General features: G+C 37.3%; 1 protein-coding gene across 19 annotated transcripts in view; it reads right to left on the reverse strand.

Moving 5' to 3' along the window:
- Window positions 1-15,763, reverse strand: part of LOC131124906 (adhesion G protein-coupled receptor L3-like) — a 170,391-nt gene that overhangs the window by 12,686 nt on the left and 141,942 nt on the right. For 10 of the 19 annotated variants that reach the window (XM_058065879.2, XM_058065891.2, XM_058065890.2 and 7 more), the window contains exons 18-22: window positions 13,434-13,500; window positions 11,945-12,036; window positions 2,055-2,223; window positions 1,276-1,398; window positions 83-179 (exon numbers count right to left, since the gene is read on the reverse strand). In XM_058065879.2, coding sequence (XP_057921862.2) covers window positions 83-179; window positions 1,276-1,398; window positions 2,055-2,223; window positions 11,945-12,036; window positions 13,434-13,500 — 548 coding nt within the window. Of the gene's footprint in view, window positions 1-82; window positions 180-1,275; window positions 1,399-2,054; window positions 2,224-5,928; window positions 5,956-7,949; window positions 7,992-11,944; window positions 12,037-13,433; window positions 13,501-15,763 lie in introns of all 19 variants that reach the window. The other 9 variants (XM_058065882.2, XM_058065876.2, XM_058065893.2 and 6 more) reach the window with 1 other exon arrangement.

Genomic DNA, 15,763 nt, shown 5'->3' on the forward strand with positions numbered 1-15,763 from the left:
AGTGCTGCAGTTTTACCTAAACGGGTTAGAAAGTGTCGCCACAAAACAACCAAACCAGGATATGAGAAGACGAGTCAAATACCTCTATTGAGAGACACCGAGCTGTTGACGTCACCGGTCATGAACGACGACTCCGATTGTTTTCTCACTGTGTCGTTCCACATGCGTCGTATGCGACTCTGCGGAAAGACCACAAAAAAAAAAAAAACAGACAGTAATATTAAAAAAGATTAAAAGACGGAATATCCGCACCGAGTCAATAATAAAGTCATCAGTCAAGGCTTTCCGAATCAGCGTCTCGGGGGTGCTCAATCAGAGACGGCTTGATCCTAGTTAATTATGCCGCAGTCCCACGGGCTGTTGCACAAGCTAAGGGTCTTTCGCTAGCCAGCGTCTTTGCTGCTGACAAATCTCAATCCTGCGTCAGAGGGGCTAAGAGGCTGATAGTCTAAAATAAAAAAAAAATAAGGTGGTCCAACTCTAAAAGTAAAACATGACATATTCCAATTCCAAATGCAAGGAGACCAACATTCACCCAAATGTGCGCAAAATCATCAATAAGAAATCATAAAAACAAACTATTTAATAATTGTATATTTTTTTAGCTTATTTTACCATTTGTATTTTTATTTTTATTGGCTGCAGCTCCCATCTGCTCGAATCCCTTCAAACATCTTTATCTCGTTTTTAGTTAATTCACTGACAAAAAAAAAAATGTCAATAGCTTCCCGCTCATCGGTAATTAGTTTTTAACAGCTCTGATCTTCGATGATGAAATAAATCCCCCTAAAAAAAAAAAAGGAAATGACTCATCAAGGAAAATTAAACCCGATGCTTTCCGATAATTCATGCAACAAAGGTGGAGGATGCGATCAATAATCTTAATTAAAGCGCGGCTACTGTACCGTTTTTCAACAAGTCCCGCAGACACGCCGTTTCTAAGACGTCAGTTCAAATGTTCATTTATTTTGTTTACCGGAGTTGTCGTGAAAAAAATGCTGCGCTGTAATTGAACCGTGTCCGTATTCTGATGGATGTGCGTTCATTTATGAATATTGCTACCTTAGCACGCAGCATGTCGGTATAAGCTTTTCATTATACAGGAGTAGAAACACTCATCGCGAATCAGAAAACAACAACATGCATTCTAATATGAATGGCACGGCAAGAAATTGCAAGACAAAAATGAATATCAGAATGGTTTTTTTTCCAGAATGTTACTTTAGCAACAAAAACAGCAAAGTCGTTCATTTTGTGTTTGCGAAAATAACCAACCTGTGAGCCAGTCGAGTAACGTCCAGGAGCTCGAGAAGCACTTCCCTTTGAGCCAATGGAATTTTCCATGCTTTTAGCACTGCAGCAATGAGTACGGAGACACTTTCCGAACTCTTTACGCACCTAAAACAAAGACAAAAAAACAAAAAATGGACACATCATACAAACTGCAAATACAGTAAAGTCTCGTTATATCGATATTCTCGGGAGTCGGAAAAAATACCGATATAACCGGACTATCCATATATCCGATCCTGCACCGAACTGCATTAAAAGTGGGCGGATCTTTGATATGGCATGTAATTTTCTCCTTGAGTTCATGGATTGAGTATTTGTACTACAATAAATTTTGTACTACAGTAAATAAAAATAAACTTATGCTGTAGTGATTACCGGTTACCGGGACATAATTCAACCCGGAACTATGTTGCCACCCGGAGGGGTAGGCGTGAGGGACGGGCGTTTTCCGCTGTTTGTGCTGCACACAGTGTGAAAAATAAAGTTGACTGGAAGCAGCCGTTCGCCATGTTCTTTTTTGGTATTGAAATCCTTAAGCAAAGATTGATTTAAGCTACTTTTGTATCGATATAAGCAGACCAAATTGGCTGGCGGGAGATGAAAAGGGCATCGTAGTAACCGGATTATCATAATAACCGTGTATCGTGCTAACGGAGCTAATTATATCATAAAAGACTAGAAATTTGCTGGGAAATGAAAATAGTATCGTAATAAGTAGTAATTCGTTATAACCGATATCGATATAAATCCAAAATGCATACCTTCTTCTGGAGCACGCAGTGGAATATGAAGATGAACATTCCCTGCAGGGAGTTGAAAATGGTGAAGAGGTAGGCCATGACCACCGTGCTCTCGTTGACGTACATCAGTCCGAAGGCCCAGGTGAGGCCCAGCAGGCAAAGCAGAGCGATGGCGCCAATCACCCATGATCTTCAACACAACGGAACATTCATGTTGTGAATAGAGTATGTTCAAAAAACAAGCGGGAATATGGCGAAATTTGTATATTCATCTATACATGGCTAAGTCAATATACTCAAAACAAAAACACAAAGGAGACCTATTATGCTTTTCCTGGTTTCTGACCTATAAATGTTGTTACTTTGTTGTATTCTCGTTTTACGGTAAATGATGCTACCGCGTCAGGTAAATGAGGTTTGCTCTTTTGGAAGTGAGCCCTGTGTTGTTTTTAACAACCAGTTGGACTGACGGCACTGCAACGCAAACTTCCTTATACAGTAAAGTCTCGTTATATCGATATTCTCGGGAGTCGGAAAAAATACCGATATAACCGGACTATCCATATATCCGATCCTGCGCCGAACTGCATTAAAAGTGGGCGGATCTTTGATATGGCATATAATTTTCTCCTTGAGTTCATGGATTGCGTATCGAGCATGCTTTTGTACTACAATACATTTTGTACTACAGTAAATAAAAATAAACTTACACTGTAGTGATTACCGGTTACCGGGACATAATTCACCCCGGAACTTTCGATAGGGAAGGTGTTGCCACCCGGAAGGGTAGGCGCGAGGGACGGGTGTTTTCCGCTGTGTGTGCTGCACTCTGGTGGTGGAAGTGTGAAAAATAAAGTTGACTGGAAGCAGCCGTTCGCCATGTTCTTTTTTGGTATTGAAATCCTTAAGCAAAGATTGATTTAAGCTGCTTTTGTATCGATATAAGCAGACCAAATTGGCTGGCGGGAGATGAAAAGGGCATCGTAGTAACCGGATTATCATAATAACCGGGTATCGTACTAACGGAGCTAATTATATCATAAAAGACTAGAAATTTGCCGGGAAATGAAAATAGTATCGTAATAAGTAGTAATTTGTTTTAACCGATATCGATATAACGAGACTTTACTGTACTCTTCCTGCACTCAGGAAACACGCACCTATATCCAGAAGTCCTCGGGAGCACTTGGGAGTGTGACCAATCACAGTGGAGTGGGCACGGCGGGAATAAATTACACTGACCCGTTTGGGCGGGAGACAGAAAATTCAAGAAAAAACTGCTGGAAGAGTCGCAGAGTCCAGAAGATCTAGAATGCTGTCTGAGCGGGATATCGTGTAAAGCTGCTCTATTGGAATACACAACTCATTCATTCATTCATTCATGAATGGGGGGTGCTGGAGCCTATCCCAACTGTCTTCGGGCGAAAGGCGGGGTACACCCCTGGACTGGTCACCAGCCAATCACAGGGCACATATAGACAAACAACCATTCACACTCACATTCATTCACAATTTGGAGTGGCCAATTAACCTAGCATGTTTTTGGAATGTGGGAGGAAACCGGAGAACATGCAAACTCCACACAGAGATGTCCAAGGGTGGAATTGAACTCAGGTCTCCTAGCTGTGAGACCCGCGCGCTAACCACTAGACCATTGTGCTGCCTGAGTCCACAACAATAGGTCCCCTTTAAATGACTGTAGAGCTTTGCTGTTTTTAAGGAACCACTGCAAAAACGCACCTTTAGGGGGCTGACAACAATTTCATCAAAAATTGTCTGAAAACCGTAAACACTGTCAAGAAAAAATATCTTTTAAAAGTTAAAGAAATAAAAGTTGCAAACATAAATCACGTTTGGGCTATGAAAGGTGGACAAAACAAACAAATGAGATGACAAAACAATGTCAGCAAATGCACTCTGGGTTTTGTTTTTATAGTCTCGTATTGTCCGGTGACGGCACTAGATGATTATAAAAGCGCAAGTTCATATATTCTGTAATGGGGTCTGAAAATAAAAAACAAATAGTATTAATTTTACTGCCGGAGATTTATAGCGCAACCCATATTTGAGTCCATTTAATTGGTGAAAGTGTCTTGTAAACTCGGCCTTAAGCTAGCCGACGTGTCCTTTAAAGATGAATACATAGAGACATGTTTTTTTTCTCCGCAATATTTAGCTAAGTAGATTTAGTATGGTACATTAAATTAATAAAAACAGACTTTTTTGGCGCACACAATTCTTAGAGCTTTTTAGCGCATAATCGGTTTCAATGCTGTTGAAAGTAGTTCCAGTTAGTTGCTGTGGAAAGTGAAGTAAAGAGCGTAGCGTTCAAAAGCGCAATACGTTCGCATCATAAAAATGCCTACTCGAAAAAAATCCGACCATACAAACCGCTTTGCGTTATTTTCTCCGCCGACGTATCACTTTGGCGCTCCCACCTGTCGATTGTTGTGTCTTTGTTTCACAGTATTTAGATGTCAAAAAATCCGAACTATCCCTTTAAGTATGTGTCCCATACAAATATACAGATAGCGGCCTATTACGATTTTATGCTAACTTTCTTGAATTTTATCAACCTAGAAAAACAATATTTAGAAATGTTTTCTCTTGTATTTTTAGACACAATTAAAAAAAAAAACTTGAGTTTACTTCTCCGACGTCAAAAGATGTAAAAAGAAAATAATTATTTTTACGATAACAGATGATTAATAATAGCAGTAATAATAATAATAATAATAATAAGAATAATTCATTTTCTACCGCTTTTTCCTCACAAGGGTCGCGGGGTTGCTGGAGCCTATCCCAGCTGTCTTTGGGCGAGAGGCGGGGTACACCCTGGACTGGTTGCCAGCCAATCACAGGGCGACCTTTGTATCATTTAATGATAATAATAATAATAATAATAATAATAATAATAATAATAATAATAATAATAATAATAATAATAATAATAATAATAATAATAATAATAATAATAATAATAATATATTTGTTATATATTATAATATATAATAATAATAATATTTATTATTTATATATATTTATAATATAATAATACATTTTATTTGTATAGCGCTTTTCAAAATACTCAAAGACTTTATAAAAACAAGTAAACAGCGTAAAAGATACGTTAAAATACAACATTCATTCGTTTATACACAGTTAAAACATGAATAAAAGGGGGCGGGGACTTAAATTTCAATTACTAACTGGAAAAATTTTAATGAATTGATTTTTATGTCACATCACGTATCAGTCACAAATATGATCGAGGTAGCCTGCTCGTTTTTAAGGTTTTGTCAAATTAATGACCAAAACGTGTTTTGCATTATCTGTGGTCAGATAAAATCAACCAAAACAAACCGATTTTCCGCAAAAAAAATTGATCTTTTTGTCGATATCAATGCAGAATCCCTCCCCATACATGCCAAATAATTTTCATGACAGAAACATGTTTTGCGTTATCTGCGGTCAGATAAAATCAACCAAAACAAACCGATTTTCCGCAAAAAAATTGATCTTTTTGTCGATATCAATGCAGAATCCCTCCCCATACATGCCAAATAATTTTCATGACATATGTTAAGTTCAGTTTTCCAATAATCAACATTGAAATTCCCCAAAGTACAAATCCTGTCGATCTTTATATAGATTTATTACGTTTATGCAATCCATTTTACATTGTGTTCCAACAGGTGCCATTTAAAAACTAATCTTTATTCACCGCATCTGTCAGCTAGCTTCACGCTCATTCTGACCTTTAGCGCCGTAAATCACATTAATGGTTCCACAGGGGGCAACGCTACGAGATGGCGGGGGAAAATGAAAGATGGTGTTTTTTCATTGGGGGTGTGGGGGGGGGGGGGGGGGGCGGAGTGTTATTTTTCTTCCTTACTTGATCTTGGGTTCATAATCCTGATAGCTGAGCAACATAAAAACAAGAAAAAGTGTCATCCAGAATTTGAATAAGCGGGGAAAAACAAAAAAGGGAGGTTGACAGCATCCACTTACTGACACCAACACATCCTACCTGTCCTTTTTCCATATTTATTTGTGACGTACAGGAGCCTTGCCGCCATTATCTGTGCTCGCAGACGCTGCCGTAAAAACCAGCAGACCTTGTTTAAAGCGCTAATAAATGGGTCAGGTGTGTGGCCAAATTGGTGATTTATGAATTTCACTGGTTTTTTTTTTGTTTTTTTTTTTTTTGACCATAATGACCTGGCAGGAGAGGTACTTCATCAAAGCTTGGTGGGCGCCGTCCTCTATGTAGAGGACATCGGGAGTACATGCAGAATATGGCAACGCTGGCGCACAATGATAAAACCTTTAATAAAAATAGGGCACGCTTTACCCTAAACTGAAGTGTACATAAATTATTATATTTATGTACACTAAGATCCAATACAAAATCCAGCCTTAATAAGCACTTGCAAAGATAAAAATACTACTTAAATCAGGGGTCTCAAACACGCGGCCCGCGGGCCAACTGTGGCCCGCAGAACGCTATTTTGAGGCCCCCGCCTTGACATGAAAGTTTAATGTTAGTGCGGCCCGCGCAAGTTTGATATGGATGCTGTATGGCAGTGGTCCCCAAACTAAGGCCCGGGGGCCGGACACAGCCCACTTCCACATTTGACCCGGCCCCCTGAACAATAAAGCATGTACATTTTTCTGTCATACAACTGGAAATGGTAACCTATTGTGACGTGACTACAACCACATTTTGCCCCAGTCATAGAACATAAACAAACTACCCTGACCCTGGCCCCCCTTCAGAGGAGGGAAAAGTCATGTGGCCCTCACTGGAAAAAGTTTGGGGACCCCTGCTGTATGGTATCATGTACCCAGAAAAAAAATACTACGTTTGATTAATGTTCATGTTAAAGGTTAAATAACTGTTAATAGTTATCCTCCCTATCCGTGTGGAAGTGGTAAGTTTTGGGCTATTTAAGTTTAAAGGAAATAACTTGAAGGCTACCGTTTAGGTCGCTAGCTCTCTAGTTTGCGAGTTAGCATGTGTCTCCAGACCCTGCAGTTGCGCAATATGTTGTAAATAAAAAGAGTATAAATGTGACTATAGTCGTGTTTTGTCATGTCTACAGGGCTCTAATAATGCTTTGTTCATTTTAATCTGAAAAAATAATTTGTCTACCCACCAACTATATGTGGTTTCTTAAGTTTTTATTATTTGCAGTTTTATTATTATTATTATTATTATTATTATATTTATTTATTACTGTTAGCTGGCGGTGGTTGGTGGTGTGTTTCGGTGATGTCCGGGGGTTTTGCTGGGGTGTCCGATGTTCCCACTCTTTTTTGTTGTTTTGTCTTATGTAAGATTCTGTGATATTTTTGTGTGGAAAAAATCACTTATCGAATTGGTAACTGCTATGGTGTGGAGAAGGGGTAGGATTTAATAAGCTTTGCTTCTTCCTGCTCCTTTTCAGACATGTGTAGTAATGAGGTGTTTATGTATGTATATATATATATAAATAGATATTGTAAGTGTATTGTATTGTAAGTGTATATGTGAGAAACAATAATGTAACATAATATGCATGTCTAAAATAAATTAAGAAAGAAAGAAAAATTACCTTACTTGGCAAAAGTGGGATAAAAATACCTCTAATAGTTTTAATAGTGATGATAAATTGCATTGCATTACACTAAGACATGTTTCTAAAGATTTGACAATTTTATTTATCGACAGAAGTGGGATACAGTTTGAAATATTTCCTAATATACGGTGAGCCTAGAGTTTGTATTACGACATGTTCATAATTGTGAACCAAATATGATGATTTTAGCTTCAGTTTAATCTCTCAAAACTTAAATGGACTCGGGTGTTGGGTAAGGGGGAAAAACACACCAAACACAACATCCATTCTAACCTACACTGAAGAAAAGGCTTACCAGTGCCACTCTACTATAACGCATCCGTCGTAATAACGGCGGCTAAAATGAAACAAAAACAAGATGATAAACATAAAATTGTCAAAAGAATCACAGAATCAGAAGAAATGAAAGGAAATGATGAAACCAGAACAGAAATCATGACGTGATACAAAATACAATATATACTATTTTATCATAAATAAGCAATTAAATAGAAAAACATACATAAGTAAGGTGAGTATGTGCTGGATGTTATAAAGCGGCACAACCTTGACTTGTTTATGGTGAAACAGAAACACAGATTTGTCATTTTTCCGAGTAAAAGCCACCAGTCAGAGGCCATTTTTTCCCCCAGTGGTCAAGTAGAAGGTGGCAGACTTCATTGAAGCGACTTTAAGCTTTAAAAGGAATGCCGCCCAGGGGTCCCGCTAGCTGGCTGGACGGCCGCATTACTGGAGGCCACGGTTATAAATCATAACCACTGACAGCTCTCAGCAGGTCAATACGGAGAGAAAATGACACAAAGGATGGCTTACCGAAAGAGATATATAGAAGCTGTTGAAAGGGATTAAAATTGAAATCGGTTTTCAGAGTGAAGTGCGAAGAAAAGCTGCTTGATTGTGAGGAGAAAAAAAAAATGGTGGCAGTTAAGTACAGCATTTAGTAAAGTGCCCACTGAGATAATACAATTCTCAATTTGACCAAAGTTATCTGCTAAAAAGTTCGTGTAGTGCAACGTCATATTTAATATTTTTATTGAAATAGATACTTGTTTAAAGTATATATTTATATTATGTGATATATTCCATTAGAACTTGATGCATGTTCAAATAAAATTAAACCATAAATTGCAAAATATTAAAATAATTAGATATAAAAATATGACTTAATGTGGCGGGGCCAACACCACAGAACAGGGGTCTCAAACACGCGGCCCGTGGGCCAAATGTGGCCCGCAGGACACTAGTTTGAGGCCCCCGCTTCAAGTTTGAATGCTGTATGGTATCATGTACCCAGAAAAAATTATTACGTTTAATTCATGTTCACGTTAAAGGTTAAATAACTGTTAATAGTTATCCTCCCTATCCGTGTGGAAGTGGTAAGTTTTTGGCTATTTAAGTTTAAAGGAAATAATTTGAAGGCTACCGTTTAGGTCGCTAGCGCTCTAGTTTGCGAGTTAGCATGTGGCTCAAGACCCTGCAGTTGCGCAATATGTTGTAAATAAAAAGAGTATAAATGTGACTATAGTCGTGTTTTGTCATGTCTACAGGGCTCTAATAATGCTTTGTTCATTTTAATCTGAAAAAATAATTTGTCTACCCACCAACTATATGTGGTTTCTTAAGTTTTTATTATTTGCCGTTTTATTATTATTATTATTATTATTATTATATTTATTTATTTATTACTGATTGATTTTCTTTATTCCTGATTTTTTTTATTTATTTTTCATCTTATTTTGTGTAGAAAAATAAAAATGAAGATATTTGAGAACAGTGGAATGTTTTATCAGAGCTTTTCTTGTAGAAAATCGGAACAAAAGCAAAGTTTATTCATTTTTCTGTTTTTAATAAATGTGTTTTTTTTGTTTTTTTTGGAAAACCTGATGCGGCCCAGCCTTGCCCAGACCCTAGCTCCAGTGGCCCCCAAGTAAATTGAGTTTGAGACCCCTGATATAGATGTTTCTTTAGTGATTAATACTAAAAATTTGAAAATAAATGAAACTAATTGATTAATTGAGATATGTTCTATATCCCTCAGTAATAGCCAGTAATAACAAAAGACCCTTCAATTTATTAAAATTATTCTTTTGAGGTTCATTTTACCATTTTTGGAAATTGGGTAAAGGGGTATAGTGACAAAAAAAGGCCTACATGCCCACACCAAAAGTATTAAAACCAACATTTTCATGGATGAGGAAGCCTAAGAAGATGAGGAAGCAAATTTGATGGTAACTTATTGTTTTTAGTGTATTTTATAGCTTATTTAATACACGGGTCAAAACCGACCCGTTTTTTAAACATAAGAGATGATACCAAAAAGCTAACACAAGAGGAAGGTTAAGCGTCAACTTAACACAGCTAAATTGCTTTTCTATCTGCTGGAGAACAGCTCGCTACAAAGAGACGAGTGTCTCACCGCTCCAGCTCACGTTGTCCTGCTTGGGGAAATCCGCCCACAAGACTCCCAGGTACAGTTTCATGCCCAGTTAGATTTATTGATGCAGGCACAGGGGTGGCCTACAGAGGAAATGGTCCTCTTCTCATTATTAAATTTACCTGCTGAGTTCATCAGAAAAAGGTAACATTTATCTATTTTGAATTGTACTTTTTAATCTGAGGAGTCAGAAAAATAGGATTATCTTGATCAATTTTCTGCGGTTTGGATCACGGCTTGTTTAAGTGGTTCCTGCAGCTGAACCAGTTGATAGACACTGCCCAAGGGGACCTTAGAGGCGGGCGGACAGATGCTGTTGTGGGTGGGTTATGGCCCCAACAGGAACCCGTGTTAATATTGTCATTATTGCGTTATTAGTATTGGGCCTATTGTGAGATTATTTAAATCATTTCACTGAACAATTACTGACACCTAGTGGCCAATGTAGAATACGACATTCACAAATTGAATGTTTCTTCTGCCTGGTATTTTTTATTTTAATTCATTTAGTTAGTTAATTTATTTGTATGCTTGAAAATGCTTAATTTAGGCCAATAATATGTAAAGTCTTCTTAATTATACAAGAAAAATAGAAAAATTATTACCACAAAATAGTGATTATTTATTAATGAATCAATTTAAAAACGAAATAGAGTAATAAATGTGTAAGTGTGTACTTTACCACTGGGCAAAATAACAACTAATGGATTATTAACTACCATAATAATCAATGTTATGAAATATGTCAATGAGTCTAGAGACATAATAATACTTGTTTAAAGTATATATTTATATTATGTGATATATTCCATTAGAACTTGATGCATGTTCAAATAAAAGTAAACCATTACCATTACCCAAGTTGCGAAATATTAAAATAATTAGATATAAAAATATGACTTAATGGGGCGGGGCCAACACCATAGATCAGGGGTCTCAAAAACACAATGTGGCCCGCAGGAAACTAGTTTGAGGCCCCCGCCTCAAGTTTGATATGGATGCTGTATGGTATCATGTACCCAGAAAAAATTATTACGTTTGATTAATGTTCATGTTAAAGGTTAAATAACTGTTAATAGTTATCCTCCCTATCCGTGTGGAAGTGGTAAGTTTTTGGCTATTTAAGTTTAAAGGAAATAACTTGAAGGCTACCGTTTAGGTCGCTAGCTCTCTAAGTTTGCGAGTTAGCATGTGTCTCATGACCCTGCGGTTGCGCAATATGTTGTAAATAAAATATGTAAAGTCTTCTTAATTATACAAGAAAAATAGAAAAATTATTACCACAAAATAGTGATAATTTATTAATTAATCAATTTAAAAACGAAATAGAGTAATAAATGTGTAACTGTGTACTTTACCACTGGGCAAAATAACAACTAATGGATTATTAACTACCATAATAATCAATGTTATGAAATATGTCAATGAGTCTAGAGACATAATAATACTATATCTACACAAAGCAACTATAAAGCAGTAAAACTGGAAATGGCGTGTATTGAAATGGTAATTGTATATTTATGATGCAGCAATATATATATTGCAATATGGATATTAGGCTACATCGTCCATCACACAAAGATGTATTAAAAATGATTGGTATATCAATGTTATTTCTGAATAATTATTAGTCAAAAATGTCACATATTGTTTTGAAATGTTTACTTTTGTAAAACATTGTGTTATTTCCCTCTTGCCCCCTTTGGGTTGACTATTAAGTCCCTCAAATGGGCTTTTAAAAATATCAAGAAAATGACTATAATAAGCGCACAATGAGTCACACAAGTCTTATGTCTTTCATTTTAAAAAGACGTCTCGCTAATGGACTTTCAGCCTAGTCCGTGTTCATCTCTTACTTGATGTTGTCCAGGCAACCGGAGTCTGGTTTCAAGATAGCGGTGTGGTGGAACATCTTGTAGAGCGCAATGGCCAGGAAGATCACGTTGAGCTGGAGATGGAAGAAAAAAAAAAAAGAAAGAAAGAAATAAAGCATGCACTATTCATTTTAAAATCACTTTGTCACTCAAAGACGGCCGCCGATGCCACGGCACGGAACGCCCCCACTTTGCCAAACAGAGCGCAAAATCCTCGGAAACCTCTATGATGGTACAACGGGGGGAAAAAACACGACCGAAGGATGACAGATGCATGCTTCCACATGACTTATTCATACCTCTTAGTCTTAAGACTTAAAGACAGTCTCTGCAAGTCAAGCCTCTCGCTATTAATAGGTTTTCTTTTTCTCCAATTCTAACTATTCCTGACTCATTTTTTAGCAGCCCCCCCTTTTACTCCAAATCCCACAGGATGAACTGGATTTGTCATTGATACACTTTCTCCAATTTGCCTGAAAAAGAATGAGAAAAGTTTTACTCCACTAATTGCTAAAGCAAAACGTAACCCACGTTAACCCCCTCCAGGTAGGTAGCACTCGTATGGACCTCTACATTAATAATCAGAATCAGCATAGTGCAGTGATAAGCTGTTATAAAATTAATAAAATGAATAACACAGACATTTTACTGTGCAAAGTGCTAAAAAAAAAACAACAACAAAAGAAATTAGAAATTAAAATTTTTAGCCAGTAAATTAAGTCGAGTAAAAAAAATATTTTGACATTTTTACTGCACTAATTGCAAAAGTGAAGCTTTAGAAAACATCAATTTTAGTAGTCCATCAGCCCTCGTTGCCAAACATTTAATTGGTAAATCCACAAATAAATAAATTACATTTTTTCCGTTGAAAAAATTTTTGGTTGGGCGGCACGGTGGACGAGTGGTTAGCGCACAGACCTCACAGCTAGGAGACCAGGGGTCAATTCCACCCTCAGCTATCTCTGTGTGGAGCTAACTCCTGTTTAAAGAGCCAATCTTACTAACATTGTCATTTACTGAAAAAAAAACATGAATTAAAAGTTGTTTTGATTTGATAGTAATTCATTCATGTGTAAGGAGGTCAATAAATGATAATAAAAAAAAACATATGAATGAAGTGGAGACTATCGTGGTTCAGAAATCATGTTGCAATACAATAGCCTACTTTTAATGTGTGTGTGCCTGTGAGGCGAGGCAACGACAGAGAAAAAAGGGTTGGGACCAAAATCAATCATCATGGCGCTTGCCGGATTACTGTAACGCCGCATACTGAGCAGAGTTCAGTCCCTGTGACTTGCAGCTGGGTGACAAAGTGCGATATATTCCCTTCATTCGTTTTCCTCCACGGCTGCTCAAAAAAAAAAAAAAGGAAAAAAAAATAGCGTATCTCTGCAGAGCGTTTAAGCGAGTCTCTTGCAGGCTAAGTGGGGTTAATGAACATATTGTGGTGTTAAGAGGAGGCGGGGCTTACCATAATTATCAAGGTTGCTGGTCCGATGAAACTCCAGATGAAGTACGTATCCAGACGAAGCCAGCAACTGCAAGCAAAAGCATAACATGTTAGTGTTCTGGATCAAGGTCTTAGCTGTACATTGGCGGCCACTCCAGGGTGGACCTCCACTCTTACCCCAAGTCTCAAGTACAAATGTAAAAGTCAAGTCTCAGGTCAAGACAAGACAGGTCAAATTCAAAGTCATATGCTTGAAATGATCAAGTCTTCAGAATGTTCATTCAAAATGTACTGTTTACGCTGTATATTGTTGTTCATATTTGATTTCATCTATTTATTCTCCGCATTATTATTATTATTTATTCTTATACGGGAGCCAGGCAACGACATTTCATTGGCAATTTCACTGCTTGTGTTATTGTGTAATGACAATAAAGGAAATCAATCAATCATCTATCTATCTATCTATCTATCTATCTATCTATCTATCTATCTATCTATCTATCTATCTATCTATCTATCTATCTATCTATCTATCTATCTATCTATCTATCTATCCATCTATCCATCTATCCATCTATCCATCTATCCATCTATCCATCTATCCATCTATCCATCTATCAATCCATCCATCTAATACCATTATACCATTATCTATCCATCCATCCATCTAATACCATTATCCATCCATCCATCCACTCATCCATCCATCTAATACCATTATACCATTATCTATCTATCATCCATCCATCCACCATCCATCCATCCATCCATCCATCTAATACCATTATAACATTATCTATCCATCTATACATCTATCCATCCATCCATCCTTCCATCCATCCATCCATCCATCCATCATCTAATACCATTATACCATTATCTATCTATCCATCCATCCATCCATCATCTAATACCATTATACCATTATCTATCTATCCATCCATCCATCCATCCATCCATCCATCCATCATCCATCTAATACCATTATACCATTATCTATCTATCCATCCATCCATCCATCCATTCATCCATCTAATACCATTATACCATTATCTATCCATCTATCCATCTATCCATCTATCCATCCATCCATCCATCCATCCATCCAATACCATTATACCATTATCTATCTATCCATCCATCCATCCATCCATCCATCCATCCATCCATCCATCCATCCATCCTTCCATCCATTCTTCCATCCATCCAACTATCCAATACCATTATACCATTATCTATCCATCCATCCATCCATCCATCCATCCATCCATCCATCCATCCATCCATCCATCATCTATCCATATATCCATCTATCCATCCATCCATCCATCCATCCATCATCTAATACCATTATACCATTATCTATCTATCCATCCATCCATCCATCCATCCATCCATCCATCCATCCATCCATCCATCCTTCCATCCATCCATCCATCCATCCATCCATCCATCCATCCATCCATCCATCATCCATCTAATACCATTATTATACCATTATCCATCCATCCATCTAATACCATTATTATACCATTATCAATCCATCCATCCATCCAATACCATTATTATACCATTATCAATCCATCCATCCATCCATCCATCCATCCATCCATCCATCCAATACCATTATTATACCATTATCAATCCATCCATCCATCCATCCATCCATCCATCCAATACCATTATTATACCATTATAAATCCATCCATCCATCTAATACCATTATTATACCATTATCAATCCATCCATCCATCCATCCATCCATCCATCCATCCAATACCATTATTCCCCTCAGAAGGTCTTAATCACTGCCAGTCATTGGTTAGTCTGGTACTCACAGAAACGTAAGGCACACCTTTGTTGTTTGCTCTTAAACCTGATTGGATATTAATATCTGCATCCAATGAGGCAGATTCTGTGGGAACGTTTGGTGTCCTGCTGGAAATGACACATTTATTTAATCCCATTTTTCTCATCCCAGTCACTGAACATATGAAATAGTTTTAGTCATCACACTAAAGTCAGAGTCAAGTCATTGATGTCACAAGTCAAGTCATGTGATTCGAGTTCACACCTCTGCATTTGTCTACGGGAGAAAATTAGCAATGGTTTTTGGAAAAACGAAACATACTGCAACATGTGTAGTGTGATGAAGCAGAGCGTAGCGTAGCTTAGCATGGTGTAGAATGAAACAGGAACATGAAGGCTGCTGAAGGTCAGACCTTAGCTTGATATCATTCCATTTTTTCCGGGTTAACATAGCAAATTACTGTCCCAGATGATAACTTACAATGATTTAATTAGTCCTAAACTGAATCTCGACTTTATCACTCCAAACAAATTGGTTT

Source organism: Doryrhamphus excisus, linkage group LG2 (genome assembly GCF_037039965.1).
Source record: "Doryrhamphus excisus strain RoL-2023G ecotype Guam linkage group LG2, RoL_Dexc_Guam_v1.1, whole genome shotgun sequence".
NCBI lineage: Eukaryota > Metazoa > Chordata > Actinopteri > Syngnathiformes > Syngnathidae > Doryrhamphus > Doryrhamphus excisus.